Source organism: Ctenocephalides felis, unplaced genomic scaffold, assembly GCF_003426905.1.
Source record: "Ctenocephalides felis isolate EL2017-DRISC unplaced genomic scaffold, ASM342690v1 CF-g0.4_SCAFFOLD_02382, whole genome shotgun sequence".
Lineage (NCBI taxonomy): Eukaryota > Metazoa > Arthropoda > Insecta > Siphonaptera > Pulicidae > Ctenocephalides > Ctenocephalides felis.
Window position 1 is genome coordinate 126,843 of NW_020538536.1, and position 26,518 is coordinate 153,360.

The following is a 26,518-nucleotide window of genomic DNA, read 5'->3' on the forward strand; positions in this document are numbered from 1 at the left end:
AATCAAACGAACTTGGTACAAAACAATCACAATTCTTTCTCTTGATATATCTGTCAAAAATACATTAATAAAGCAAATAATAAAAACGTTATATACTTCAAAAAAAATTTAATTAGTTTGTTGCTTTTTTGAAAATATTAATAATGAAGGAGTTATCTTCACATTGTTTTTAACTTTTCTCTTTTTTGTTCATCATACTCCAGCTAGCTGGTGCCTCTTAAACATATTCCAGTATAATGGCCAGTTGCGCTTCTACTAACACTTTTGTATGATACTATTTCTATTAATTCATATAAATTGTTATTATACGGATTAATAAAATTTTTCTTGATGTCTTTGATGCAAGTTTTTTGAACAACTTTACTCGTCGAGTAAAGGTCAAAAACTATTATGCCACCTGAAAAAAGGGCGAGTTTTAATTCTTTTCTACGTATTTATTATTGAAAAATATTTAATTATTGATTAATATTACTAAAGCATTATATAAAATTTGTTTAAAATTTAATATTTCGAATAACTCACCTGTTTCGGAAATCACTTGCTTCTCTGTCCCTAAACAATTATCTCGAATACATGGACGTTCATTCAGATTTATTATTTGTGTGATAATTTGGTCAAAATCATCGGATATTTTAGTGTTTCCAAATAAATCAACAGGCCATTTTTTATACTGCGGAGTACATAAAAAATTACAAGTAGTAGTTTCATGGAAGCTCAGAGTTTCATTTAAAGGAACACCCGCTAAATATTCGACATTACTCTCACAGTTTATTATTTTGATCTGCCCTATGCCTGATGCACTAAATATTTTTGCAAGTAATTCACCCCGCTGCCTGTATGATGTTTGGGTGATGCCATTTGATATGACATCAATAATTAATTTAAATAAGGCAGTTTTGACGGCATTGACTTCAAAATATTTTAAAATATGGCTATTGTCTTGTCCTGCAGCTAGTAACACTTGGAACAAGCTGTCAAAAGCGCAAGTGTTTATTATCTGGTGATCTTCTACTTTATTTATTTTTATTGTACTTAAGCTAATATCATTTCCATTTTTTAATATAGGCAGCTTAGGCGCTTTTTTGCTAAATAGTGCATCGGTTATGATATGGACATTTTTCCAAGATATAAGGACCAAGCACTATCTGCTTGTCCACCCCAATTTTCTCGTTGTCTACCATCATAATCATAAGTTGTTGTTTGTTTTGAAGTTGTGCATCCAATACATACACGAGCTTCATCTTCAAAATCGTCAAGAACAATAGAGCACTTCGAATTGAGGTGGCCATAATTTTGGCAAATTTGGCATTCGTTTGTCATTTTATCCTTTTTTCTGCATTGCACACAATTACCGTCAATTGGGACTAGTATGGGTTCCTCGATAAATTTGACGTCCACAATTTTTAGTGTACAGCTCAAATATTTCACATGCTCCCGTAAAAAATTATCAATGCGCATATGCGAATTTTTTAATATTAATGATTTTAATTTTTTAAATTCTCCTTCTACAGGAGCACTTGTAGTCGGTACACGACCATAACCAATCTTATCCCTGAACATATTACTCCAGAGGGTAAGCAGTTTTACATCTTTTAACAGTTGTTCGACCAATTCAGGACAGTAATGTGCATTCACTCTATTACCCAAATTAGCCTAAACTATTAATTTGACATTCGAAAAGATGGATCTACCCCAAGTGCTCCATTCATTATCTAAGAGCACATTTTCTTCTGTGCATTGTTCATCAATTTCTAAATTTTCAATATTTTCAAAATCAGTGTTAGTAAATAATTTTAATAGTTTTTCTTCTTTGCTCATCGCAAGAGGTCTCAGTTCCGCTTTCTAAATTTCCATCTGTTTCAGACAACGCAATTGTAAAAATCGACGTTAAAATATCACTTTTAACGCATCTTTAATATTTCTACATACTATCAATTGTCCAATTGCCCCTAAATAAAATATTTTAACGCGCTTGTTGATGTTTTACAAAACACAGCATATTTTTTATTAAAGTGGGCGACATCGATCCTGATAAAGCACTTGGGAATAGAATTTTTAAAACTATCTGCGTAGTCTTCTATATTAAGGTGACCTGTAAATGCTCGCGCAATTGCGATCAACAATGCTCGAGAGGCGTCACAAACCACTTCTTTGGGTGCCAAGGCACCCAAACGCACCCAATTATTCACATATAATCACAATATTATTCACATTATGAGCCTCGCTGAGCATTTGGCTCACAGGAAATTGTCCATTCTGGCAGTGAACAACGCAATGCTACAAAAATATTTTTCTACAAGGTGAACCATCAGGTTTGAGTAATTTTTTTTATTACATTACCTGTCGCATCTATATGTATGCAGGTATTACTCTGCTTTGAATATTTTTTGTAAACATTAAGTTGAAGATTGGTCCAGTAATGGACAAATACTGGGTCTAAGCCAATATTATGTAAGTTCGACTTCAATATCGATAATGCTAACATCGGATCCGGATGTACAAAACTAAATTTGGTAACTTCGCTCTTGGCTACATGCAGAGTGGATGGATTGTATAAATGAGTAGGCTCAGGATCACCTTCTACCATCAGCTCCTCTGCTTTCTCTGTCCGATATATGTGGACAGGTTTTTTTTGCAACTCTTCGCCAATTATTTTTCTAATAGGGTTTCTCAAATATCTCTTGCCGCATTTTCCAGTACCTTCATTTAATTTGCCATTTAAATTAATTGAAGAACCTAATTGATGTATTACACATTTCAGGGTACTTCCGCATCTGCAAAACCCTATAAAATATATATTATTATTATCATTTAAATCCGCTATGATGTTTACTTTAAAATGTGGTTTCAAATAGTATATTTAAATAAACTTTATTAAAAAATAATTGTAGTAGTTATTTTGCATGCCGCGGAGCGCTTCCAATTTGACGCGGCTCGCCGAAATAGCTGTGGTACCGCTGTTTTTAATTCTTTTACAATTACATTTTATTTTGTTACTTTAAAGTGCAATAAATAACTATCTTCAATATCGTTATTTTATTACTTTTCCTTCCGCTCGAAAAAAAACATACATTTTTTTTTGGCTACTACAGTGGTTAACCCCTTAAGGCAAGTTGCATGAACTTTCCGATAGATGAAATAATTGACTTAATCAACCGCATTTTAAATTCTGATATTTAGACAGAATTAGTTCAATTATTTATCTCGAAAATAAAGTTAACGCTTCTAATTTAATCTAAGCATTGGGATTTTCAATAAAATTTTCTCAAACACATATAAATTATCTATAATTATATTGCATTATAGTGCTTAAATTATATATTATATATTATGAAGATTAATTAAAACAAAATATCTTATTTAATAAATATATATGGCGCAATCGTAACTCCTGCCGCCGCGATGGTAGCCTCTGCCGCCGCGATATCGACCGCCGCTGCTGCCACGACGACCGCCGCGATGGTTATCGCCGCCACGCCGACCGCTGCGATAGTCACCGCGGCCACGGTAGAAGTTACCCCGGCCGCTGCCATTGTTTTTGCTGCCACGGTCTTGGCCTTCTTTTTCCTGGCCGCTGCTATTTTCATTCCTGCCTCGGTCTTTGCCGCTTTCGTCTACGCTGCTTTCGCTAGAAGTAGAAGCTGGACCGGTGGGCCCCCAACTTGCTTCATCGGACTAAAATAATAATTATTAATATTATAATAACTGATTGTTCAATATATCAATCAATGTATTCATATAATATAACCTTATGATAATATATACGGATTTCCCTCTCCTTAAAAACTTCATGAAAGAAGAGCCCCACATCATCACTATTGTCATAGTCTACCGGCATAAGTGATATAATTCTGTTGTCCGGGAGCAAATTTATTTGAATTTTCTTGAAGATAATTCCGACAGCATTCATGTCATACTCTGTTATAAAAATATGGTAATAATGGATTTTGTGTATAATTGTAAATAATATTACTGAGCTTATACAAAATTTTCAAATTTCTGCGAGGATAGATAGAAAATGAATTAAGTATTTCTTCTCTGACCTGCTTTTTGAAAAGTTTCGAGTAACATTCGATGAATTAAAGTAAATTTAATAAAAAGTATATATGTAGAGCAGGACAAGGCACAAAGGTCCAATTTGACTTTAGTTTTTACGCGATTTTGAAATAATATATCACCTTTATATATATATATATATATATATATATATATATATATATATATATATATACGAGGTCTGTTCAAAAAGTACCCGGAATTTTCGTTTTTTTAAAAAAATATTTATTTATTCGTCTACATTAATGTGGTCCCCTTCAAAGTAGTCCCCCCCAGATATAATACACTTATGCCAGCGTTTTTTCCAATTTTCGAAGCACCCTTGATATTCACTTTTTGATATGTCCTTGAGCACTCTCAGCGATTCGGCCTTTATTTCTTCAATCGAGGAAAACCGCCGTCCTTTCATGGGCCTCTTCAACTTTGGGAATAGGAAAAAGTCACACGGAGCCATATCTGGTGAATATGGAGGTTTGGGGCATGACTACGGTATTGTTTTTGGCCAAAAAATTACGAACAAGCAACGACGAGTGAGCAGGTGCGTTATCGTGGTGCAACAGCCATGAATTGTTTTTCCATAAATCGGAGCGTTTTTTTCGGATTGCTTCACGCAAACGTCGCATCACTTCAAGGTAATACTCCTTATTAACCGTACGACCTTGTGGTAAGAACTCTTGATGCACTATGCCGTTATAATCAAAGAAAACAGTAAGCAAAACCTTGACATTCGATCGAACTTGACGTGCTTTTTTCGGTCTTGGCTCACCTGGGCTCTTCCATTGGGACGATTGGGCTTTGGTTTCGACATCATAACCGTACACCCATGTTTCATCACCAGTTATGACCCTTTCAAGCAAACTTGGATCGTTGTTGACGTCATTTAACAGCTCTTGAGCGATGTTCATGCGATTGCTTTTTTGGTCAAAATTTAGCAGTTTTGGAATGAATTTTGCTGCCACTCGTTTTATGCCCAAAACATTTGAAAAAATGTTATGACATGAGCCAATTGATATGCCAACTTCATCAGCAACTTCTCTAATTGTGATTCGGCGATCATTCATAACCATTTTTTCCACTTCTTTCACATTTTCATCGTTTGTTGACGTGCTGGGTCGACCGGAGCGTTCGTCATCTTCAACGTCTTCGCGGCCATCTTGGAAACGCTTATACCACTCGTAAACACTTGTTTTTTTTCATAGCAGACTCACCATAGGCTTTTTGTAACATTTCACACACTTTGTTACACTTTATTTCATTTTTTACGCAAAATTTAATACAAATTCTTTGACTTTTCAATTCCTCCATTGTAAAAATCGCCGAGCTCAGAAAAACACGTCGAACCTTAGCGACTACCACAGACAAAGTAAACAGTGAATATAGCTGAAAATTTCATCATACTTTAGGGGCATGTATACCAACACAATAAAAAAAAATTTGACAATCAGACACTCCAGACCCGCGAAATTTAAAAATTCTGGGTACTTTTTGAACACACCTCGTATATATATATATATATATATATATATATATATATATATATATATGTATAAGTATGTATGTATATGCTATAATATAGAAGAAATATATATCATAATTTGCTGCAGACACGGCACACAGCTCAACGGTATGTTTAAGAAAAGATTTGGTCTTATTCTGGTCGGCCTCTTGGATGTAGCATCCAAACTATAAATATAACATTTTTTTAATTATGCACATGTCCTAAAGAATAAAAAAGTAGATTTAAATAAATTACTTACACAATTCTCTTCTCCCAATTTGATTTCTTCTCCAAATCCGTAAAAATAATTAATATTTCACTGCGCGGGATTTCACCCACGCTTCTAAATCTTTGAATAGCATTAGTAATTTTTTTTTATTCCATTGTATCTGTAATTGAATTTGCACACTACAGGCGGGCCCGGTAATAACCGATATAATAAATTCAAATCTATTCAATATATATATATATATATATATATATATATATATATATATATATATATATATATATATATATATATATATAAAGCGAGAGGTTTTTCTTCAGATGGTGAAATAATATGATAAAATTGTTTCTTGGGCATCCATCCAATAATTAAAAAACAGTTTTATTGAAAAATGTTTTTATTAAGGGAACATACGTTTCGGGTCTAGATTTGACCCATCTTCAGTGCATACAAATAAATTGTAAAAAAAAACACAAAATTGTAACGAAAAAATAAATATGAAATAAAAAATTGAAAAGACATCAAGTTATGAAAATTTTGAAAATTGTAAAATTAAAATAAATAATGTTTTATTATAAAAAAGCTTATTCCAAACGAACATGTTGTTAGTTTGGAGACTGAGTTACGTGTGTGATGTGAGTTACGTGGGAAAATAAAAGTGTATCCGAGACCAAAGCCAAACAATAATAAGCTATAATAATAATATATATATATATATATATATATATATATATATATATATATAAATAAAAAAATACCTTGTATGAAATTCATTCTATATTTTGCTTTCACTCAAGTAACCGAACTTTTATTTAGATATTCTCAACTCAACAAATGTTATACAACTCACGCCTCCAAATTGCATTTGGGCCTTTTATAACTTTTTTCATCTAGTTGAAGGCGCTTTCCACGATTTTGAATATGGTCAATAGAGTTTCTTTATATGTGTAAGTGCGTGCAAGTGGAGCTGTAATAGTAGGAGCGCCAGTGAACTATTTGACTAACTTGTTTTCTCGAAGCTAGTAATTTTTTTAATGATATTTAATAATAACAATTTAAATATAACTAATAATTTAAATATAAGCTAATATTGTGTTCGTATTTCCTATATCTAATATGTCTATGCATAGAACTATATAAAAGACAAAGTTAAAAATATAAGTAGATATATTATAACATATGATTAATAATTTCGGAAAGCATATTTTACAAAAAAACTATTTTTATTTCTACACCGATTCTACAAAATAAGAAACCATATTTTCTACTCCGATCGAGCAATACAAATCCAAAAAATATTTTAAAAAAAAATTTGAAAATGATTTCTAAAATATTAAATTCTGCTGCAATAAAACGTATAAAACAATATGTGACTTATTAAACAGATTCGACGATTAAAAGAATCTTTATATATTACGAGCAAATATTTATATTATTTCATTACACTTATTCTGTCGATTGTTTAATTTTTAATAATTGTTTTAATAAAATTTTTAAATTGATACTTGTTTCCCGAATTTTTATGAAATTTGCTTCCATATGAAGAAAAAATGAATTCATTAAATTGATATACGGTCTCTGAAACAAATATTTATTACCTAAATTAGATAATATCATGCAAATCAATTAGCTAACGTGAAATTTTTAAAATTCTATACTGTTTAAGTAAAATAATAACATTTTATAATTGTTGATTATTTTAGTATGAAATATTTTAAAATATATAGCTTTTCACTTCTGAGAAATCATTATTTAAAAATTCTCGAAAAGTAGTTAGTAATCCATTTGTATATCCATCTCGCAATTCGATGAAGGTGAGTGACGCGATGATAAATTATTAACAATGTTCTGAAAGCGGAAACAAAATTATGGCAACTAGGATTTATATTAGAATAACATTGACTTCTTATACAATCAAAAAAGTTTTCTAGCGGGTCTTGATTAAAATTTCTCGTACGCGGGATTAATACTCTCTTATAAATTTTTATCTTTATAAACTGTATTGAATTTAACACTTTCTTAGCTTTATGCCAAAATTTTATATGCTGTGATTGATTAGAAACAGCACAACGAAATAATTTACCTCGTACTGGCAATTTAGTCAATCCATTCACGCTCTCCAATAAACAGTCCACAAAAATCAAGAATTCTCCAGTTCCAAATGTGGTAGAACTTCCATTGGCTTCCAAGTAACCGGAGTTCTGTAGACCATCCTCATTGCGTTGGGAAAAAACTTGAGCTGCAAGGCTGAATTTCATCCGCTTCATCTTATTTTAATCGAGATGATGTTCAGTTAATGAAGAACATCTCCGGAACAATCTGCAATTTGCATCATAGTCATACTAGCTTACAATATCTTACCAGGAAGGCTCATATTCCTTCTAGTCTAAGTAAGTAAACTTTACGTTATATTTTGCAAAATTATTGCGCATGCATTGTAATAAATGCGGTGGGTCAAACAACGGAATTATTTCGTGCCCATCAATTTCAAAACTCACTTCGTTCCAGTCTCTAGTTTTATAATCGTGTACGGTCAATAACATATTAATAGCTTTACAGTTTACAGTTTGCGGAGTATTGGTCGCAAACTGTGGCTAAATTTCTAAATCAATACTAAATATTTTTCGAGAGATATCAACAATGAGTCTTTTTAAATCTGAACTATTGACTCCACCAACTGAAAAGTAAAAAGCAACAGACTGCTTCCATCGATCTTTAATTTGCTTCAACATAAAAACTACTGCATGATCTGCAAGTAAAAGCTTCCTGCCATTTGTCTGTTATTCAAATCCTATTATATGATCCTTTTTCTGATCATATGATAAATCAGAAGATAAAGATTTCTCGTCGAACATTAATATACAATATTTGCTGCAAATATCTCTTTTGCGAGAGATACCAGCTTCTAATGATTGGAAAAGCTTATCGTTAATTCCAACATGTAATGGGATATGCGACAGTAAATTTCTAAAAGTTCGAAGACTCGGCAATATAAATATTTGCCTCCAGAAATAGCAGCCCTTTGGCGACATTTTTATAAAATGTCAATGCGAGAATTTTATCTTCAAATGTGAACTTTCTTCCATTCGGTTTTTTGTATGATCTCTCAATTGGCATTTAAGACTTGCCCTTAAATTTAACGTTGCTGGAATACAAGAGAATTTTTCAGCACATTTGATGCCCTGCTGAAATTTGTCCCGTAAATTTGTATTTTGTTTATTAATTCTTTGCACCTCCTCTGCGACATATCTATTGAGACGAATGAATTTTTTTATTGGAAATTAAAAGATTTTAATAAATAGTTTAAATATATAAATTTTAAATAATGTACCCATCTCCATATTGGGGCTCTCCTCTACTTCTCCATGTTCTATTTCACATATCAGTTCTGCAATAAATATTAACATGATTTTTTGTTGAATGATATGATATAAAGATATTAAATAATGTACCTTTCTCTATATTGGGGCCAACCTCTATTTGTTCGTTTTTCTCCTGTTCACTATCAACACAGGATGTGAACTCTGCCCTCGCTTCATATACTTTTATTAGTTTATAATTTGAAGATGTAGCTACACATCTCCCCGTGACAATTTTTGTATTTCACAGTATCAGGAAGGGGCTTACACCCTTATGAACCTTCAATGGAGAAATAGTTTGTTTCCTGGGCATTGAGAGCCCACGAACAAGGTATATGACCACATTTATTCTCCTTATCGTAAATTACGACATCCTATGTAGGCTGCGTGTTTGGCGCGAACAATTTCATTATTTGTCTTATATCAATTTTTATAATGGAAATCTTATCAAGGTAATACTTGCAATTAAAGTATTACCAGGTTGTAGTACTAGTGGTGCACCATGTAGAGAACTCAAAATCCAAAACATATCAATAGAATACTAGTATTATAGAATGCAACATCAAGTTATACATCTTGAATTTAAAGAATATTCAAATATTCTCATATTCAAATTTCTTATTTCTATTTGGTAGAGTGTTGCATGCCAATCCACTACATAAAAAGCATAACTCGTGTTTTAGTAAATCTAGAAAATTATTAGAATGTGACATTTTTAAAATTATCTTTTAAATCGTCCGAATGATAGAGTTGTTTAGTTACGTGTGCTACTATATTACATATAATTTTATTTGCTCATGAGTTTCTTGTTAAGCAAAAATAAATCTAAAAAATCAAACGCGTTAGTATCAGTATATGTAATTTATTGTAAATTTGTCGGTAGTTTTCTTGAATTGTGATTTTTTTCGAAATCAATGATAATAAAACTAAATAATGTGTGATTTAGTGTTTGAATATGTAAAATTAGTTAAAATATTTAGCAGTCACGAAGAAACTTTATTTGTTGAATGCTAACAAAACAAATTTGGAAATAAAATAAATAATTAAGAAAAGAAAATAAAATTAATAATACAGAAAATTATAGGAAATGTTAAGATGATAGATTATGGTAATAGGAGTATTATAAATGAAATGAAAAATTATCACGTACATGAAACGAGAGATAATGACTGAATTGAAGTAAAAGCACTGTTATTGAGGTTCAACAATAATATAATAACGAAATTGCGAATCTATTGGAACCAAAACAATTAAGTATTTTTAGAAGTGAAACAAGATAGTAAGCAATATGATTAATATTTACTATAATTACTCATTTCAATATGACAGACGATATGAATATTTGAATAGAGCATAGGTTTGCTCTTACGTAAAATAACATGAGCATATAACATGTCATGGAAGGAATTAACTTTGATTGAGACAAATGCATAACACGAGGATTTAGTGTATAATACACGGTATTTCATATACAATTTTGATTTCGATAGTGTCAGTAATTATGATTCATTTACACTACAATTTTCTTGGTCTATTTGTTGAAAAATCACACATGACAATGAAAAAGGAAATTTGATTTATAATGATCATTGTGATTTCAATGATTCGATGGCTTTACTGTGCCAAACTATTTGAAAAATCCAAATAGAAGTTAGTTCTAATTCAGTCAAGGACATTTATGTCTTTATGATTGTGAACTACTCAAAGTAGTTTTCAACCAAACAGAAGAAACCGCCCTGGGTTTACATTATTAACCAAATTTCAAATTTGAAGCGGATGCAAAGTATGAATACTTCATACTTCATACTTCAACATTTTTTTTATTTAATTTTGGATCTATTTGGCTACTAGATTATTTTTCTTCGAATATCATTACCGAATGTTAAATAAAATGATATCTATAATTCAGTCACAGAAGTAATTTTGACACATTTAATAATTTTGAGATATTTAGAAAATGTGCAATCACAATAAATAGTATTAGCTTGTAGATCTTCATCGCCATGCATAATTAATCAGAAACATAGTTTTAATTTGTACGGATTTCTTAATCATGGATCAAATGGTATAACTATCCTTAGTTTAGTCGAAGAAGGAAGTGACATCACAATAAATAATATTCGCTTAAAGGTTCAAATCAAGAGGATTGTTTTAATTTGTACGCAAATCGTAACCGTGTATAAAATGCTATAATCTATTGGCAAACGAAGATATTTCAATACTTATATAAATTATTCAAGGTCGTGAAGATTGATTTGTCCAATTCAATTGTGATTGTAAAATCTTGGGACCTTCGACTGACTTAACTGATCTCTGGTGAAAATTCTCGGTGAAAATGAATGTAAAATTATATAAATCATTAATAATATAATTATAGTTACTAATAGCACATACTATCGCTATAATAAAAGTAAAACTTGTTTCTTATAATTTTAGTTCCATTTTTTTATTTTGCCATTATATTAAAGCTATACATATTTAACGTTGCATAAGATTTATTTTTGAACATACAAGAGACTGCGTATTTTGTAATTGGTTAAGTTTTTATTTCTTTACTAGAAACGAAAATACTTCATTTATATTTTTTTAGTTCCAAATACGTTTCAATGTTTGTAATACTCAAATTTTCGATCCATATTTTATCTAAGTATGCTTTTTCATGTCGTTGCTTGTACCATGTAAACTCAAGTTGAATATTTTATTTTTTATATATTTGAATTTTAAATTTCGGAAAAAGAATGTCTTCCACATGTGCACCACTTTTTTTTTCAATTTCATGCGAACTTTTGTATAAAAAATTTTTCTTTAATTTCACTATTAAATTCTTGGGTAAAAAATCGGAGTCTTTCATGCGCTCTAAGTCACACTATTATATCTTGTATCTTAAAACGTCGTGGATTTAAGGATCTAGAAAATGCAAGGCGACAGAGTTTAGATTTTTCATGCTATATGCAAGGTATCAAATTTACTTTTTCGAGGGAGCATATATCCGAAATCACAGCCATATTATAATTTCAACGATTTGATTACTAAATGTATTATGATAAATATCAATAATTTTGTAATTGGCATTGAAATGCTCTTAAACTTTGTAAAAAAATCAATAATCATAGCCATAAAAATCTATCAAATTGTATAAAAAATGCTATATGTCTAATATATGTAAAAAAATATAAAATTTCATAAAAAATATCCAAAAAATAATCATCTGAAATATATATATATATATATATATATATATATATATATATATATCTTTGTTTGATGTATCGCCCTCAAGAACTCACTCATATATATATATATATATATATATATATATATATATATATATATATATATATATATATATATATATGTTGAAAATGTTTAAATTTGATGTTGAAATGTATGATAGATTTCTTGGAGGGCGTAACATCAAGTAAAAAAAGTAAAGTAAAGATTTTTTTTCAAAACATTATTATTTTTCCATACGTTTCGACGTAAAATTCTGCGTCATCCTCAGTGGTTCTACAATTTAAAAAAAGAAAAAAAAAAACAGAAAGTAACGTTACAAATTAAATATACATAAGCAATAGTAAAAAGAAAAGTTTTAACTAAAGAGAATTGCATAAAACATTACTTACTTGAATTATTTATATTATCACTAACACATATTAATATAACTTGTACAGATTAATAATTAAAGACAAGCACTAACTGTCAGTAATTTCTTTTTTTATTAAAAAGAATAAAAGATAAAAAGTGATTAATAAATAAAATATTATACGTAATACATGTGCATCCGAGGCCAGTGCCATACAGAATAATATTATTGTAAGTGTCCGAGATGGAAGTCAAAATTTTTAGAAAAAACAAACCACATGTGCTTGCGTTTGACCCAACGTCTTGGCGCGCTATGCAAGTGTGCGTGATAGTGCTGTGTACACCGTGGTGTTAGGTATTCGATATGAATTGGGAAACATTATTTAGAACAAATTGGTAATTTTCGCAAATGAAGCTGGTGTCTGTACGTTTGTTTAAACAATAATTTCTATTCAAAAAAATATAGGCCGATTCTGAAAAGCGCCTTTGTGAGACTTTCGATTCGTGATGAAGAACCTTTGCGTCATAAAAATTGAAAGTATGGTTATTTAGTTTTAAATGTTCTGTGATCATTGTTTGCCCTTGGTTTTTGTTTTTTGAATTATTATCGTGTTGTTTCAATCGTTTGATAAGGTTCTGTCCTGTTTCGCCAATATAGGTGGAATCACAGTCATTGCAAGATATTTTATAGACCACATTGGATACTCGTTCTAAACTAGTGCGCGGCTTTAAATTTGAGAAGAGGGAGTTGAGAGTTAGATCGATGTTGCATACTAAACGGAGATTTGCGTTGTAAAAAAGTTTTTTCCACATCGGATAAAGTTCTTTGATGTAATGGAAGGCTTCAAAATTATTATCTTTTGTGGAAATTAAACTTAGGTTGGGGTTAGTTATTTTGTTTTTTAAAAAAGTGAGTCTATTGTTTGTGACGGATTTTATAAGATGTGGGGGATAGGAATTTTGTGTAAGGGTTTTGAAAATTAAATCTAAATTTGAGGTCCAAAATTGTTCGTTAGAAAGGAGGATAGCGTGGTCTACAAGATTAATGATAGTACCTATTTTCATGTTAGAGGGGTGGTAAGAGTGAAAATTTAAGTACCTACCTGACCAAGTAGGTTTTGGTACCAGTTAGTGATAATGCGGTTGTCTGTGCTTTTAATGATTTTGACATCCAAGAAGCTGATAGAGTTATTTTGTTCTTTTTCAAAAGTGAACTGAATGTGTTTATTAAACGAATTGAAAGAATGAAGCAACAAGTCAAAATTTTGAGTAGGTATACAAGTGATAATGTCATCAACATATCTGTAATAAAAATAGATATCTATGTTGATGGAATTAAAGACTCTAGTTTCTAAATGTTGTAAAGATAATTCGGCTAGGGCTAGGGGATATAGAAGAGCCCATGGGAGTGCCAAAAATTTGAAGATAAAAATGGTCATTGAATTCAAAATATGTGTTCGTGATTATGAATTTGATCGATTCTAAAAACCAATGTAATGAAAATGTAGTATGGTAAGAGATTTCATCCCATCTAGCTGTTATAGCATCTAACATTAATTGTAAGGGGACGTTGGTGAAAAGGGATACAACATCTAGACTCACTAATAGGGTTTCGTGGGGTAAGACTATATTATTTAATTTATTTACAAATTCAAAGGAATTTTTTATGAAATGATGGGATTGGACAGTTATGATGGAGAGTATATTACTTAGAAATTTTGAGAATTTGGACAGAGGAGAATTTATGTCAGCGACTATGGGTCTGAAAGGAACGTCTTGTTTGTGAATTTTAGGGATGCCATAAAGTTTGGGATTATAGGGATGTAAATTTTTTAAAGTGGATGAAAGGTCTTTTGAAATTTGTTTATGGGACACTAGGTTGTTGATTAATTTGTGAAGAGAACGGTTAATGCGTTCTGTCGGATCAGAAATAATTGGAGAGTAAGTATTGGTATCGGATACTAAACTTGAGACTTTTTCCAAATATGTGTGTCTATCTACAATAACTGTGACGTTACGTTTATCGGCTCTAGTTACTAACAAATCAGGATTATTTTTTAAAAAGATTTTGCAATCTCTAATATCTCTCAGGATGTCTTTGTACTCTATATTTTTCTTTGAGTTAAAGGATTATATATATATATATATATATATATATATATATATATATTATATATTGTATGATTCTGAATTTGATGTCGACATATGTATTAACAAAGTCTAATAATCGGGCATAACATCAATAAAACATGAATTTCTTTCAAAAATTTATTTTAAATCCATACGTTTCGACTATAATTTTAGCCTTCATTTAGTGGAAACTAAAGTTATTAAAATTTTTCAATTTCAAGATTAACTAATTAAAGTACTATTTACTATTTTATTTTTAGTTTCCACTGAATTTTTGAACGAAATATATATATATATATATATATATATATATATATATATAGTTAGAATTAAGCTTGCTCTAAATCTACGTTAGGCGTCTTAGATTTTATCCTATATTCATAAATAATAATATCAATAACAACTATGATATAAATAATATTGATAATAACATGATTAGGAATATTTTTAGTAAAAGTAAGTACATCGAACCAAATTCTTGAAACATAAGCATTCGAAAGTAACGCATACTAGTGCATTCGAATATATGTTTGCATATTACTCTTGAATGTTTCAGCGACGTACAATTTATCATTCTTTAAAATACTGAGATAATTTTTAACAGACATATTGTTTTAGACATTATTGTTTCGAAAGTAGTAAAGTAACGCATACTAGTGCACTCGAATATATGTTTGCATATTACTCTTGAATTTTTCAGCGACATACAATTTATCATTCTTTAAAACACTGAGATAATTTTTAACAGACATATTGTTTTCGAAATTAATATTGGTGTTTCGAAGAGCCATTTCTATATTGTTATCATGCCAGCCTTCGTATATAGGCGCTCCGACGGAACTGATGTTACCGGTGTACATTTATTTTTTTCGGTTCTCTGGTGAAATTCTTTTCAACATTTAAAATACTGCTCTGTCCAGCCGCCTGCAGCATTTGCGTCCTAAAATATGCTCTTTAATTTATTGATATGATAACTTTCTATAAACATTGTTCAAAAATCACTCTCACATAGTATTGCAAGAATTATTAATTTGATGTTGAAAGCGATTGTATGCTTTTGAGTATTTTTAACTTTTGCATTAAATGCCCTTTTCCAGCTTCTTGGTACATGCCATGAACAAAGTAAATGGTTGTTTGTCGAAGTCATGACAGATGACCATGCCTTGTAATATGCAGGCAATTAAGGTGACAATTTTTTTTACTTTACTACTATTGAACTACAAATTTTCTCAAAAAATAATTTAAATACAGTTTTGTCTTGCCGATTGGTGAAACAAAATGCTACGGGATAACCTACCCCAAACTCATCAATCACAAGAAGAGTATGCAGGTTAAATCAATAAGAATTTGCACCATGAGATCCATCTATGCAATCATGTCTATATTCATTTAAAATAGTGGCCTGCACTATAGTCATTATGACCATAAAGATGCATCTTCTTCTAGCACATCATGTTCTACTAAATCAATAAGAATTTGCACCATGAGATCCATCTATGCATGTTTTATCATGTCTATATACCAAAAAAATTTCAAGAGGGTCTTAATTAAAATTACGAGTTGACAAAAATTTAATTTCCGGACACTTTATTTTCTGCCAAAATATTCGAAACCAATGCTCTAAAAAAAAATTTTGAATAGTTGGTGGTGTTTGGTTGTGTTGGTGTTTAACTCTCTTGTCTTTCTTATAGAAGCATATGCTTTTTGAAACATGTCTAGCTTCCTTCCAAAATACTAAATGCTTAGACTTACCTGTAAAAGCACTGCCTAGACCTAGGCCCTAGAGGTTTATAGTCACTGGCAGATCTGGAGGCTGTTTCATTTACACTGTCAAACAGCTCTTCTATGAATTTCAGAAAATCGACAGTCCCAGTACCTTCTTGAGGAAAATTATCATCTAGAATACGATTAAAAGAGGTTGAATTATAAATGCGATTAAATATATTTTACATTATTTTCATTTACTCACACTGCTTAGTAGCATATCTGTGCATCATTGAAGAAACGCTATAAGAGAACACCACTGCAGCATCCTTCACTCTAATCTTCCTCATTTTGTCAGGATACACGTTATGTGCTCGTAACTTCTAGCACATGCGGAAATTGGGCAACTCTGAATTAATTTCGAATATCTTTATTATATGGCTTCCGAATGCCTTTTTTGTTGATTACGTTGAATAAAAGTGACATCATATGATGAAAAGCTGTTTCTCAAACATTTCAACATATGTGGCGAATCATAAAGTGGTATGATTTCCTGATCACCAACAAGAAAGCCTTGAAGTTTGCAACTTCTATCTTCTTTGAGAAACTGTGCTCTTGTCTCGTTAAGCAACAAGTTGATTGCGGCAACATTTGTAGCATGCTGATCACATACAGTGACTACAACATTGAGACCAATTTCCTGCAGGCTTGATATATCGTCTCTTATACAAACTTTAAGTTCAGCGCTTTTGACACTACTTTCAACAAAGTGTAATGCCTCTGATGTTTTAAAGTGGCCACGAATGCCTTTATTCATGAATACTAAAGCATGGTCCGCAAACTTTGATCTCCTTTCTGAAACCTCCTTGAAGCCTGTTATGTTATCCTTACTCTCGTCATAATCAATGCCTGCAGAAATGCTTATTTCGTCAAACATCAGAACACAGTTTCTATTAGATGGATCCATATTCAGAACAGAAGTACGCAAAGTCTCCACGAAAGTTTTATTGATACCAGAGCTGATCGGAATATTAGCCAAGGACTAGAAAAAGGTAAGGTAAAGGTAAAAAGGTAAAGATAAAAAGGACCTCCAATATTTGTAACAGGATGGACTCTGTTTGTACAATGCGATCCCCAGTGTTTTTTCATCGAGGTTGTATCTTCTTTCTTTAGGCTATGTTAAGGCGCGAAGCTTAAAAATTACTTCTACGTCTAAACCGGTGTTGTCGTTTACTTATTCTAACCACTACACTTTTAATTTGTTCTATAATGGAACTGCTGGTGTGATCGGTGTGATTAAATAAATAAAATGCGACATTTTAATATTAGTATGTTTATTATATAAAAAAGAATATATTGAATATAAGGGCATCAGATAGTTAGTCTTTCTATGCTGAGCTCTGAACTTATACTAAATAAAAATTATTAAAAATTAGGATTAACAATATTAGCCCCGCCCGTAAGAGGATTTGCCAATTAAAAAATGGCCAGGAGTCAATGGATTTAAATCATTAGGATCGGAACTCAAAGGAGAAATTGGCCTGGAATTTAAAATAGCTTCGATCTGTGTTAAAATTTTATAGAAATCTTCAAAGGTAAGGCATGCATTTCCTAAAATTCGCTTTAAATGCGACTTACATGATTTTATACCGGCTTCCCAAATACCTCCAAAATGGAGTGATTTAGCAGGAATAAAATGCCAATTGATGCCGTCGTCACTTAATGATTTCAAAACATTACTAAGGTTATTTTTGCACAAAAAATTAGCTAATCTTTTAATTTCGACGATGCCCCGACAAAATTTGTTCCGTTGTCTGAATAAATGTTAGTGGGTTTTCCCCGACGTGCGATGAATCGTCTGAGTGTAGCTAAAAAGCATTCTGATGTTAAATCCGATACTAGTTCTAAATGAATGGCTCGCGAACTAAAACAAATAACTAGGCATATATACCCTTTAATTTTTTTATACCCTCTAGTACGACGATCTCTCAACATAATCGGATCTTAAAGTCCACGCCGCAATTCGTGAATGGCAAATGGGGAGTGACGTGGTTTTTTGGTAATCGCCCATTAATGGGGAAGTAGAAGTAGGATTAACCTTGAAGCAGATAACGCATCTTCGTATAATACCTTTACACAAATTTCTACCGTTGATTGGCCGTATGTCTCTCTGAGCGTATGTAACAAGTGTTGCGCTCCAGAATGAAAAGATTTTATATGTTCATATCTGGCAATCAATGATGAAAGTGCATGATTTTTAGGTAGAACCATTGGGTGACGCTTATCGTAACCTAAGTCAGACAACTTACCGCCACTCTCAAAATACCATTTTCGTCTAAAAATTTTAATTTCCGACGATGCCCCGACAAAATTTGTTCCGTTGTCTGAATAAATGTTTTCCCCGAGTGGGTTTTCCCCGAATCGTGCGATGTCGTCTGAAAAAATTCTGCATTCTGATGTTAAATCCGATACTAGTTCTAAATGAATGGCTCGCGAACTAAACAAATAACTAGGCATATATACCCTTTAATTTTTTTATACCCTCTAGTACGACGATCTCTCAACATAATCGGATCTTAAAGTCCACGCCGCAATTCGTGAATGGCAAATGGGGAGTGACGTGGTTTTTTGGTAAATCGCCCATTAATGGGGAAGTAGAAGTAGGATTAACCTTGAAGCAGATAACGCATCTTCGTATAATACCTTTACACAAATTTCTACCGTTGATTGGCCAGTATGTCTCTCTGAGCGTATGTAACAAGTGTTGCGCTCCAGAATGAAAAGATTTTATATGTTCATATCTGGCAATCAATGATGAAAGTGCATGATTTTTAGGTAGAACCATTGGGTGACGCTTATCGTAACCTAAGTCAGACAACTTACCGCCAACTCTCAAAATACCGTTTTCGTCTAAAAATGGGTTGAGAGATTTTAAATCTGATTTAGTTTTTATTGGCTCGTGGTTTGATAGAGACTCTATTTCATTTTTGAATCTTTCATGTTGTGCTAATTTAATTAATCTTACGCGAGCATCATTAATTTCGGTGGTTTTTAATTCACCGTGGATACAGTCGCCCTTGTTCTTGGCCTTGTTCTTGCAATTTTTAAGGAACCGAACACAATATCCAATGACCCTAACTAACTTTGTATATGATGAATACATATTAAATATATTAGTTGTGGTTTGTTCTATTACTGTTAACGAAACATGTTTAATTTCTTCTTCGGTTTCTGATATGAAATCTGCGCCAAAAGAAAGTTTGTCAGTGGTATTCAACCAAGATGGATCGAACCACCACAAATCTGAATTAATTAATACTTCCGGTAACATTCCTCGCGAAATTAAATCGGCAGGATTATCTTCTGATCTAACATGGTACCAATTGTTTGGATCCGTATTGGTTTGGATCTCCGAAACCCTATTAGCAACAAACGTTTTCCACTTGTGGGAAGGCGATTTAATCCATGCTAGTACTATTTTTGAATCGCTCCAAAGCATTTCGCGATTAATGGAAATTTCTAAATTATCTTTAACTTTATTAACTAATTTTGATAATAAATGAGCCGCGCATAATTCTGAACGCGGCAATGTGATGTTTCGTAACGGAGCAACCCGCGATTTTGCCGCTGCAATATGTACTGAGCAATCCATGTTATCTTCTATATATATATAAAAATAAGTCGGGTTTTCCTTCCTGACGAAATAACTCCAGAACGCACGAACCGATTTCGACAATTTTGCATTCATCGGAAAGGTCTCGGGCTCCACAAGGTTTATAGCTAAGAAAATTAGTTGTGCATGGCATCGTGCTTTAATGCAAGTTGCTGGAACTTCACGCACCGTAATTAAAAATTCAAATAATGACGTTAGTGAGAGTTATCAGAATTATGCTTGGTTAAGTTAACGAGCAATTCTTGCCGCAAAGAATAATGATGTACACGCACTGAATTTCACCATTCAATCAAAAATTGCTGGCGATTTGGTGACATACCAATGATTCCGACTGGTCTTCCGTTTGACTTCAAACGATTGCAATTTCCAGTTCGCTTTGCGTTCGCAATAACAAGTCGCAAGGCCAATCGCTTAGTGTTTGCGGGATAAATTTCAAATAGATTATTTAGAAAATCATTGTTTTTCACATGGGCAGTTATACGTTGCCTGTTCACGAGTTGGAAAACCATCCGCTTTGTTTGAGTTAACGTCAGACCAAAAACCAAAAAATTTGGTTTACCAAAGAGCACTTCAATGAAACGGATAATTTACGGATTCACTTTCATTTACTTTGAGAAGTTCAACTAAAAAACAATTCATTTTTGTAATCGAAATAAATTCATTACTGTTGTATAATAAAATCAATTTTTTTCTTTTCAAATATAAAACAAACAAAAAATTTCTTCATCTTTCTCACGAAACCATCTGGTGGCGAACCGGAGTTCGTCGGGTTTGCTAGTTATTAATAGTTTTTATGTATACACAAGCACCGTAGGCGCTTTCAGATGCATCGGCAAATCCGTGTAATTCACAAATGATAGGATGGTGCAAATACATATGTCTATTAATATTGATGTTATTGATAAATTTTAAATTATTACAAAATTGTGACCATGTTTTGGTTATTTTTGATGGTACTTCTTCGTCCCATGATAATTTGCACTTCCATAACTCTTGCATGATTAATTTTGGAATTATAACTACTGGCGCTAACAGGCCTAATGGATCATAAATTTGAGCCGTAGTGGCTAATATTGTCCTCTTACTGATTTTATTACTTATAGTGATGCTGTCTGCGGCAATGTGATGTTTCGTAACGGAGCAACCCGCGATTTTGCCGCTGCAATATGTACTGAGCAATCCATGTTATTATTAATAGTTTTTATGTATACACAAACACCGTAGGCGCTTTCAGATGCATCGGCAAATCCGTGTAATTCACAAATGATAGGATGGTGCAAATACATATGTCTATTAATATTGATGTTATTGATAAATTTTAAATTATTACAAAATTGTGACCATGTTTTGGTTATTTTTGATGGTACTTCTACGTCCCATGATAATTTGCACTTCCATAACTCTTGCATGATTAATTTTGGAATTATAACTACTGGCGCTAACAGGCCTAATGGATCATAAATTTGAGCCGTAGTGGCTAATATTGTCCTCTTACTGATTTTATTACTTATAGTGATGCTGTCTGTTGTATATGCAAATTTATCAGAGTACGAATTCCATACCATCCCTAAAGTTTTAATTTGTTTCTCGCTGAAATTTACGATATAATCTTCACTTTGAAAGGCTACGTGATTGCTATTAAATTTTCGTAGATTAAATTTGGCTTGATTTAAAATCTTCAATAAATTTTGCTTTATAGTTTTTAACTGCGGTAGAGTATCTGCTCCGGTAATTAGATCATCTACATAGAAATCCTTTCTAATTATTTCGCATTCAATGGGGTAAGTTTCATAATTTTCCTTGCACAATTGTTCAAGACATCTTATGGCCAAAAATGGAGCAGATGCTGTACCGTACGTTACCGTATTTAATTCGAAACATTTTATAGAATCATTAGAATTATCGCGCCAAAATATTCTCTGAAACTTCCTATCATCCTTGTGAATTATAACTTGCCGATACATCTTTTCGATATCAGCTGTCAAAGCGTACTTGTGCCGTCTAAATCTTAAGAGAATGGAAAAGATATCCTTTTGTATCGTCGGCCCTACTGCTTGTAAGTCATTGAGGGACCGACCGTTACTTGTCTTACATGAGGCGTCAAATACCACCCTCAGCTTGGTGGTTAAGCTTTCCTTTTTAATCACCGGATGATGAGGCAAATAATAAGCGTTTGTTGGTTCTCGAAATTCATTAACCTCTCATATGATCTAACTTTAGATATTCAACTATGAAGTTTTTATATTCTTTGAACAATTCTGTATTAGCCTTAAAACGTTTTTCGAGAAGAGCGAATCGTTTCAATGCAATTTGTTTCGAGTTTCCTAATTCAATTTTATTATATTTAAAAGGTATTCGAACGACAAATCGTCCGTCAAAATTTCTATTAGTATGTGCCACAAAATGACGTTCACATTCTAATTCACAATCACTAAAACAATTTGCATTTTCAACCTTCTCTAATTCCCAAAATTTTTCTACATTATTATTTAAAATTGAAATTTCTGAGAAGTTACAAAACGTTTTATTTGTTAAATCATGTGATTGAATTGTTCCCGAAATAATCCACCCTAATGCAGTATTTTGCAAGATCGTATTAGTATTGGGCAATTTAATAAATCCCTTTCGTAGCAAACTCCAAAATAAGCCTGCTCCCAATAACATATCGATCCTACCACTGATATTAAAATTTCGATCGGCTAATTTTATACCGCGAGGAATTTTCAAAATGTTTGTTGAAAACGAAACCGAAGGCATATGACTTGTTATTGACTTTAAAATTAAACATGATATGTTGCTTGAATACGAATTTATATTTGATTTTACCGAAACTTCTGTTTTGTGACTAACATCCGATAAAGATTGACTAATACCTGAAACGGACATCTTTATCGGTTGTGTTTTTAAAGAAAGCTTTTTTGAAAATTCTTGCGTTATAAAATTAGATTGTGAACCGCTATCCAACAAGATTCTAGCTGGAACCCAAGCGCCGTTCTTATTCAATGCTGATATGACCGCTGTCGAAAGTAAGACGTGTGATTTAATTTCATTACTAAAAAATGATGTGCTAGGTACAGCATCATTTGAGGGTTTTTTCGATGGCTCTTCGCAATGCAACAGGGTATTATGTTTTTCGTGGCAAACTACGCAACGAAATGAAGCTGGGCAATTATCAATATGGTGATTTGTATTTAAGCAATTAGTACATACATTTAATTGATTTGCTCGCGATATTCTTTCCTTCACTGTTAGTTTTTTAAAATCCTCACATTTGAATAATAAGTGACGTTTCTTGCATAATACACATTGCATTGCGTTTGAGATCGCATATGATTTTGTAATTCTATCGGTTCTTAATGGCACTTGTTTATGGAATTTGATAATCGGAACCTTATCATAGTGGAGCGATTCAAAAACCTGGCACCGATAATCCAGAAACTTCACCAGATCGGAAAATTTTGAAATGTCCGAACTTTTATTGTTGGATAGCTCCCATTCGCGACGAATTTCCGAATCCACCTTACTTAACATTAAATATATAATCAATGAATCCCAATTATTGACAGGCTCACCTAACGCTTCTAAACAACGTAAATTTTTATTGAAGCTATCCACTAACTTTCTTAACATTTTAAAGTCTTCTGCCTTCATTTCCGAATGATTAAACAAATTTTTAATATGGTTATTAATTATCAACTTTTTATTTTCGAACCTATCTTTAAGTAATTCCCAAGCAATCTCGTAATTTACTGCTGACGATGGCAATGAATGTATAACGTTTGCAGCTTCATTTTTTAAGCAAGATTTCAAATAGTAAAATTTCTGGGCATTGCTAAGATTGGTATCATTATGAATTAGTGCCGTGATCGAATTATAAAACTGCAACCAATTACTATAGGAGCCGTCAAACGTTGGTAAAGCGATGTTCGGAAGCTTTATATTGTTATTGAAAATTTGAGTTTGTTCGCTAATACTATTACTTAACTCGGGTTTTGGTATTTTAATCAACAATTCATTTAAAGTATTTTTTAATTTGTCGCTTAAATCTAAGACTACCGGAAAATCAACGTCATATAATTTATCTGATTCTTCTTCATCATCTAAAGCTTCTGCCATATTATTAATAACAATTTCATATTTTTCTTCTAAAACGACCAGCTCTCTAAGTGTTGCTTTATGATTTCAACATTTAATTCAGACAACGGTTTTTTTAATGACGCGTTACAAATATTATCGAGTCTTGTGAAATGCGCTTTTAATCCGCGTTTCTTATATTTTAATGATTTTACCGATTCCATCTTTTTCACAGATCAAAACAACTTATATAAAAAAAAGGATGTATTTAAGCAATAAAGGAATCCTTGAGGAACGTACTTGACTGACCTTTTTTGCTGTCCCGCTGTGCCTTCGTTGTTGCCTGTGTAGAATCTCAGCTGTTCCGTTCGGTTTGCTGCGTCCTCACGGTGTTAACACTTGTTGGTTAACTTTTTTGTATTTTATTTAATAATTTGATTTGTGATTTTATTAAATTCAATCAATGATTTTTATTCATTTATTTGTGGTATTATTAAATTTAATCATTTTCATTCTATTTACTTGATCTTAATTTAATAATAACTCACTTGAATTTATTATTTTTATATGTGATTTTATAAACTAATCACCTTAAATTTATAATATTATTAAATTTAATCACTTGCACTATAGATCTGATTTTAATTTAATAATTGACTTTGATATTTTAGCGGACTGTATTATGCTGGTTTATTAATTAACTATGAAGTCCAAAAACTCAAATTTGGAACGATCATAAAAGTCCAAATAATAACTACCCGGTTTGTTTGAACCAATGTTTATGGTCCAAATCTTCTAATTAATTATTTGGTTCGTCTGGACCAATGTTAAGGCGCGAAGCCTAAAAATTACTTCTACGTCTAAACCGGTGTTGTCGTTTACTTATTCTAACCACTACACTTTTAATTTGTTCTATAATGGAACTGCTGGTGTGATCGGTGATTGAATAAATAAAATGCGACTTTTAATATTAGTATGTTTATTATATAAAAAAAAGAATATATTGAATATAAGGGCATCAGATAGTTAGTCTTTCTATGCTGAGCTCTGAACTTATACTAAATAAAAATTATTAAAAATTAGGATTAACAATATTAGCCCCGCCTGTAAGAGGCGGGTTACATTAATTTCTACATATACGGGGGATGATTTCTCGGACTTAATATATCTGAGAAGGATGATTCCTTGAAATTATCTGAAGGCATTTTGCAGACTCATAAATAAAATTACCGACGCCGATGTAGACAGTCCAGACATACAACTAACATCAAAAGTAAAAAATATCTTATATTACAAATGCATCTAGCACTTGAACTGTGAATGACATTAGACCACCTAATTTAGACCATCTACATCATAGTCCGGCGACATTCTAGTCTAGACGACGACCCTTATGAAAAATAGTTCATGTTACACTCGTAATAATATAATTTATGAATTCTTAACAGGCTATTTCGGCTGTTTTTTCATCTGGCATTTGATCAATGTCGCAGTTATTGAATTGACAACATTTTAAACTTCTTTCATGTTGTTTGTACTGCAAGCCTCCTTTAGCTTAGCTCTGGCAATTTCATGATTGTTTATAATTCGTCTGGCACTTCTCTTCATTGTCATAATTATATCATGACATTTCTTTAATTGTGATGTAAGTCAAGGAATTTTTCCTTGGTGTTCGAATATCTAAGAAAATGAATGATTTTATTAGTGAAAATAAGAAATATATCTTTTCAAGAAACGTTGAAATACCTGATCATCTTGTAGTAATATGAGGTACATTAGCAGGAACATCTGGAACAACCGGAATATCTGGAACATCTGAAACATCTGGAACGTGCGCATATATATCCACTGAAATTTAATTTATAGTTATTAATTTGTCTAAAATTTCAAGTAAAAGTTATATGAAACCATTTTAAATAACCTTCAATAAGAGAAGAAGCATCTAGGAGTTCAGATTGCAAAGCAGTAATTTTATTTCAAATGACAATTTCCTGCAAGTGGCAATTCATTTGATATTAATGGCACTGAAAAGTGCATTGTAATAATGGTTTAGCACTTTTTTATGCGATAAGAATAACACATGTTATGTACATTTTATTTACTTAAAACCATAATAAAAAAAAATTATTGAACAGAGGAAAGATAGGCAAAATAATATACAGCATGTTATCCATAATCAATAAAAATTATTGGATTTTTATTGTTTTTTTTTT

The 26,518-nt window shown here is 31.8% G+C and overlaps 2 protein-coding genes across 2 annotated transcripts; both read right to left on the minus strand.

The window, feature by feature from the left end:
* Positions 1-19,118: 19,118 nt before the first annotated feature.
* On the minus strand, positions 19,119-20,057 carry LOC113380806. The gene has a single exon (XM_026619884.1). It carries the CDS (start codon positions 20,055-20,057, stop codon positions 19,119-19,121), a length of 939 nt encoding a protein of 312 aa, XP_026475669.1.
* Positions 20,058-21,328: 1,271 nt separating this feature from the next.
* On the minus strand, positions 21,329-22,195 carry LOC113380807. The gene has a single exon (XM_026619885.1). It carries the CDS (start codon positions 22,193-22,195, stop codon positions 21,329-21,331), a length of 867 nt encoding a protein of 288 aa, XP_026475670.1.
* Between the last annotated feature and the right edge of the window lie 4,323 nt (positions 22,196-26,518).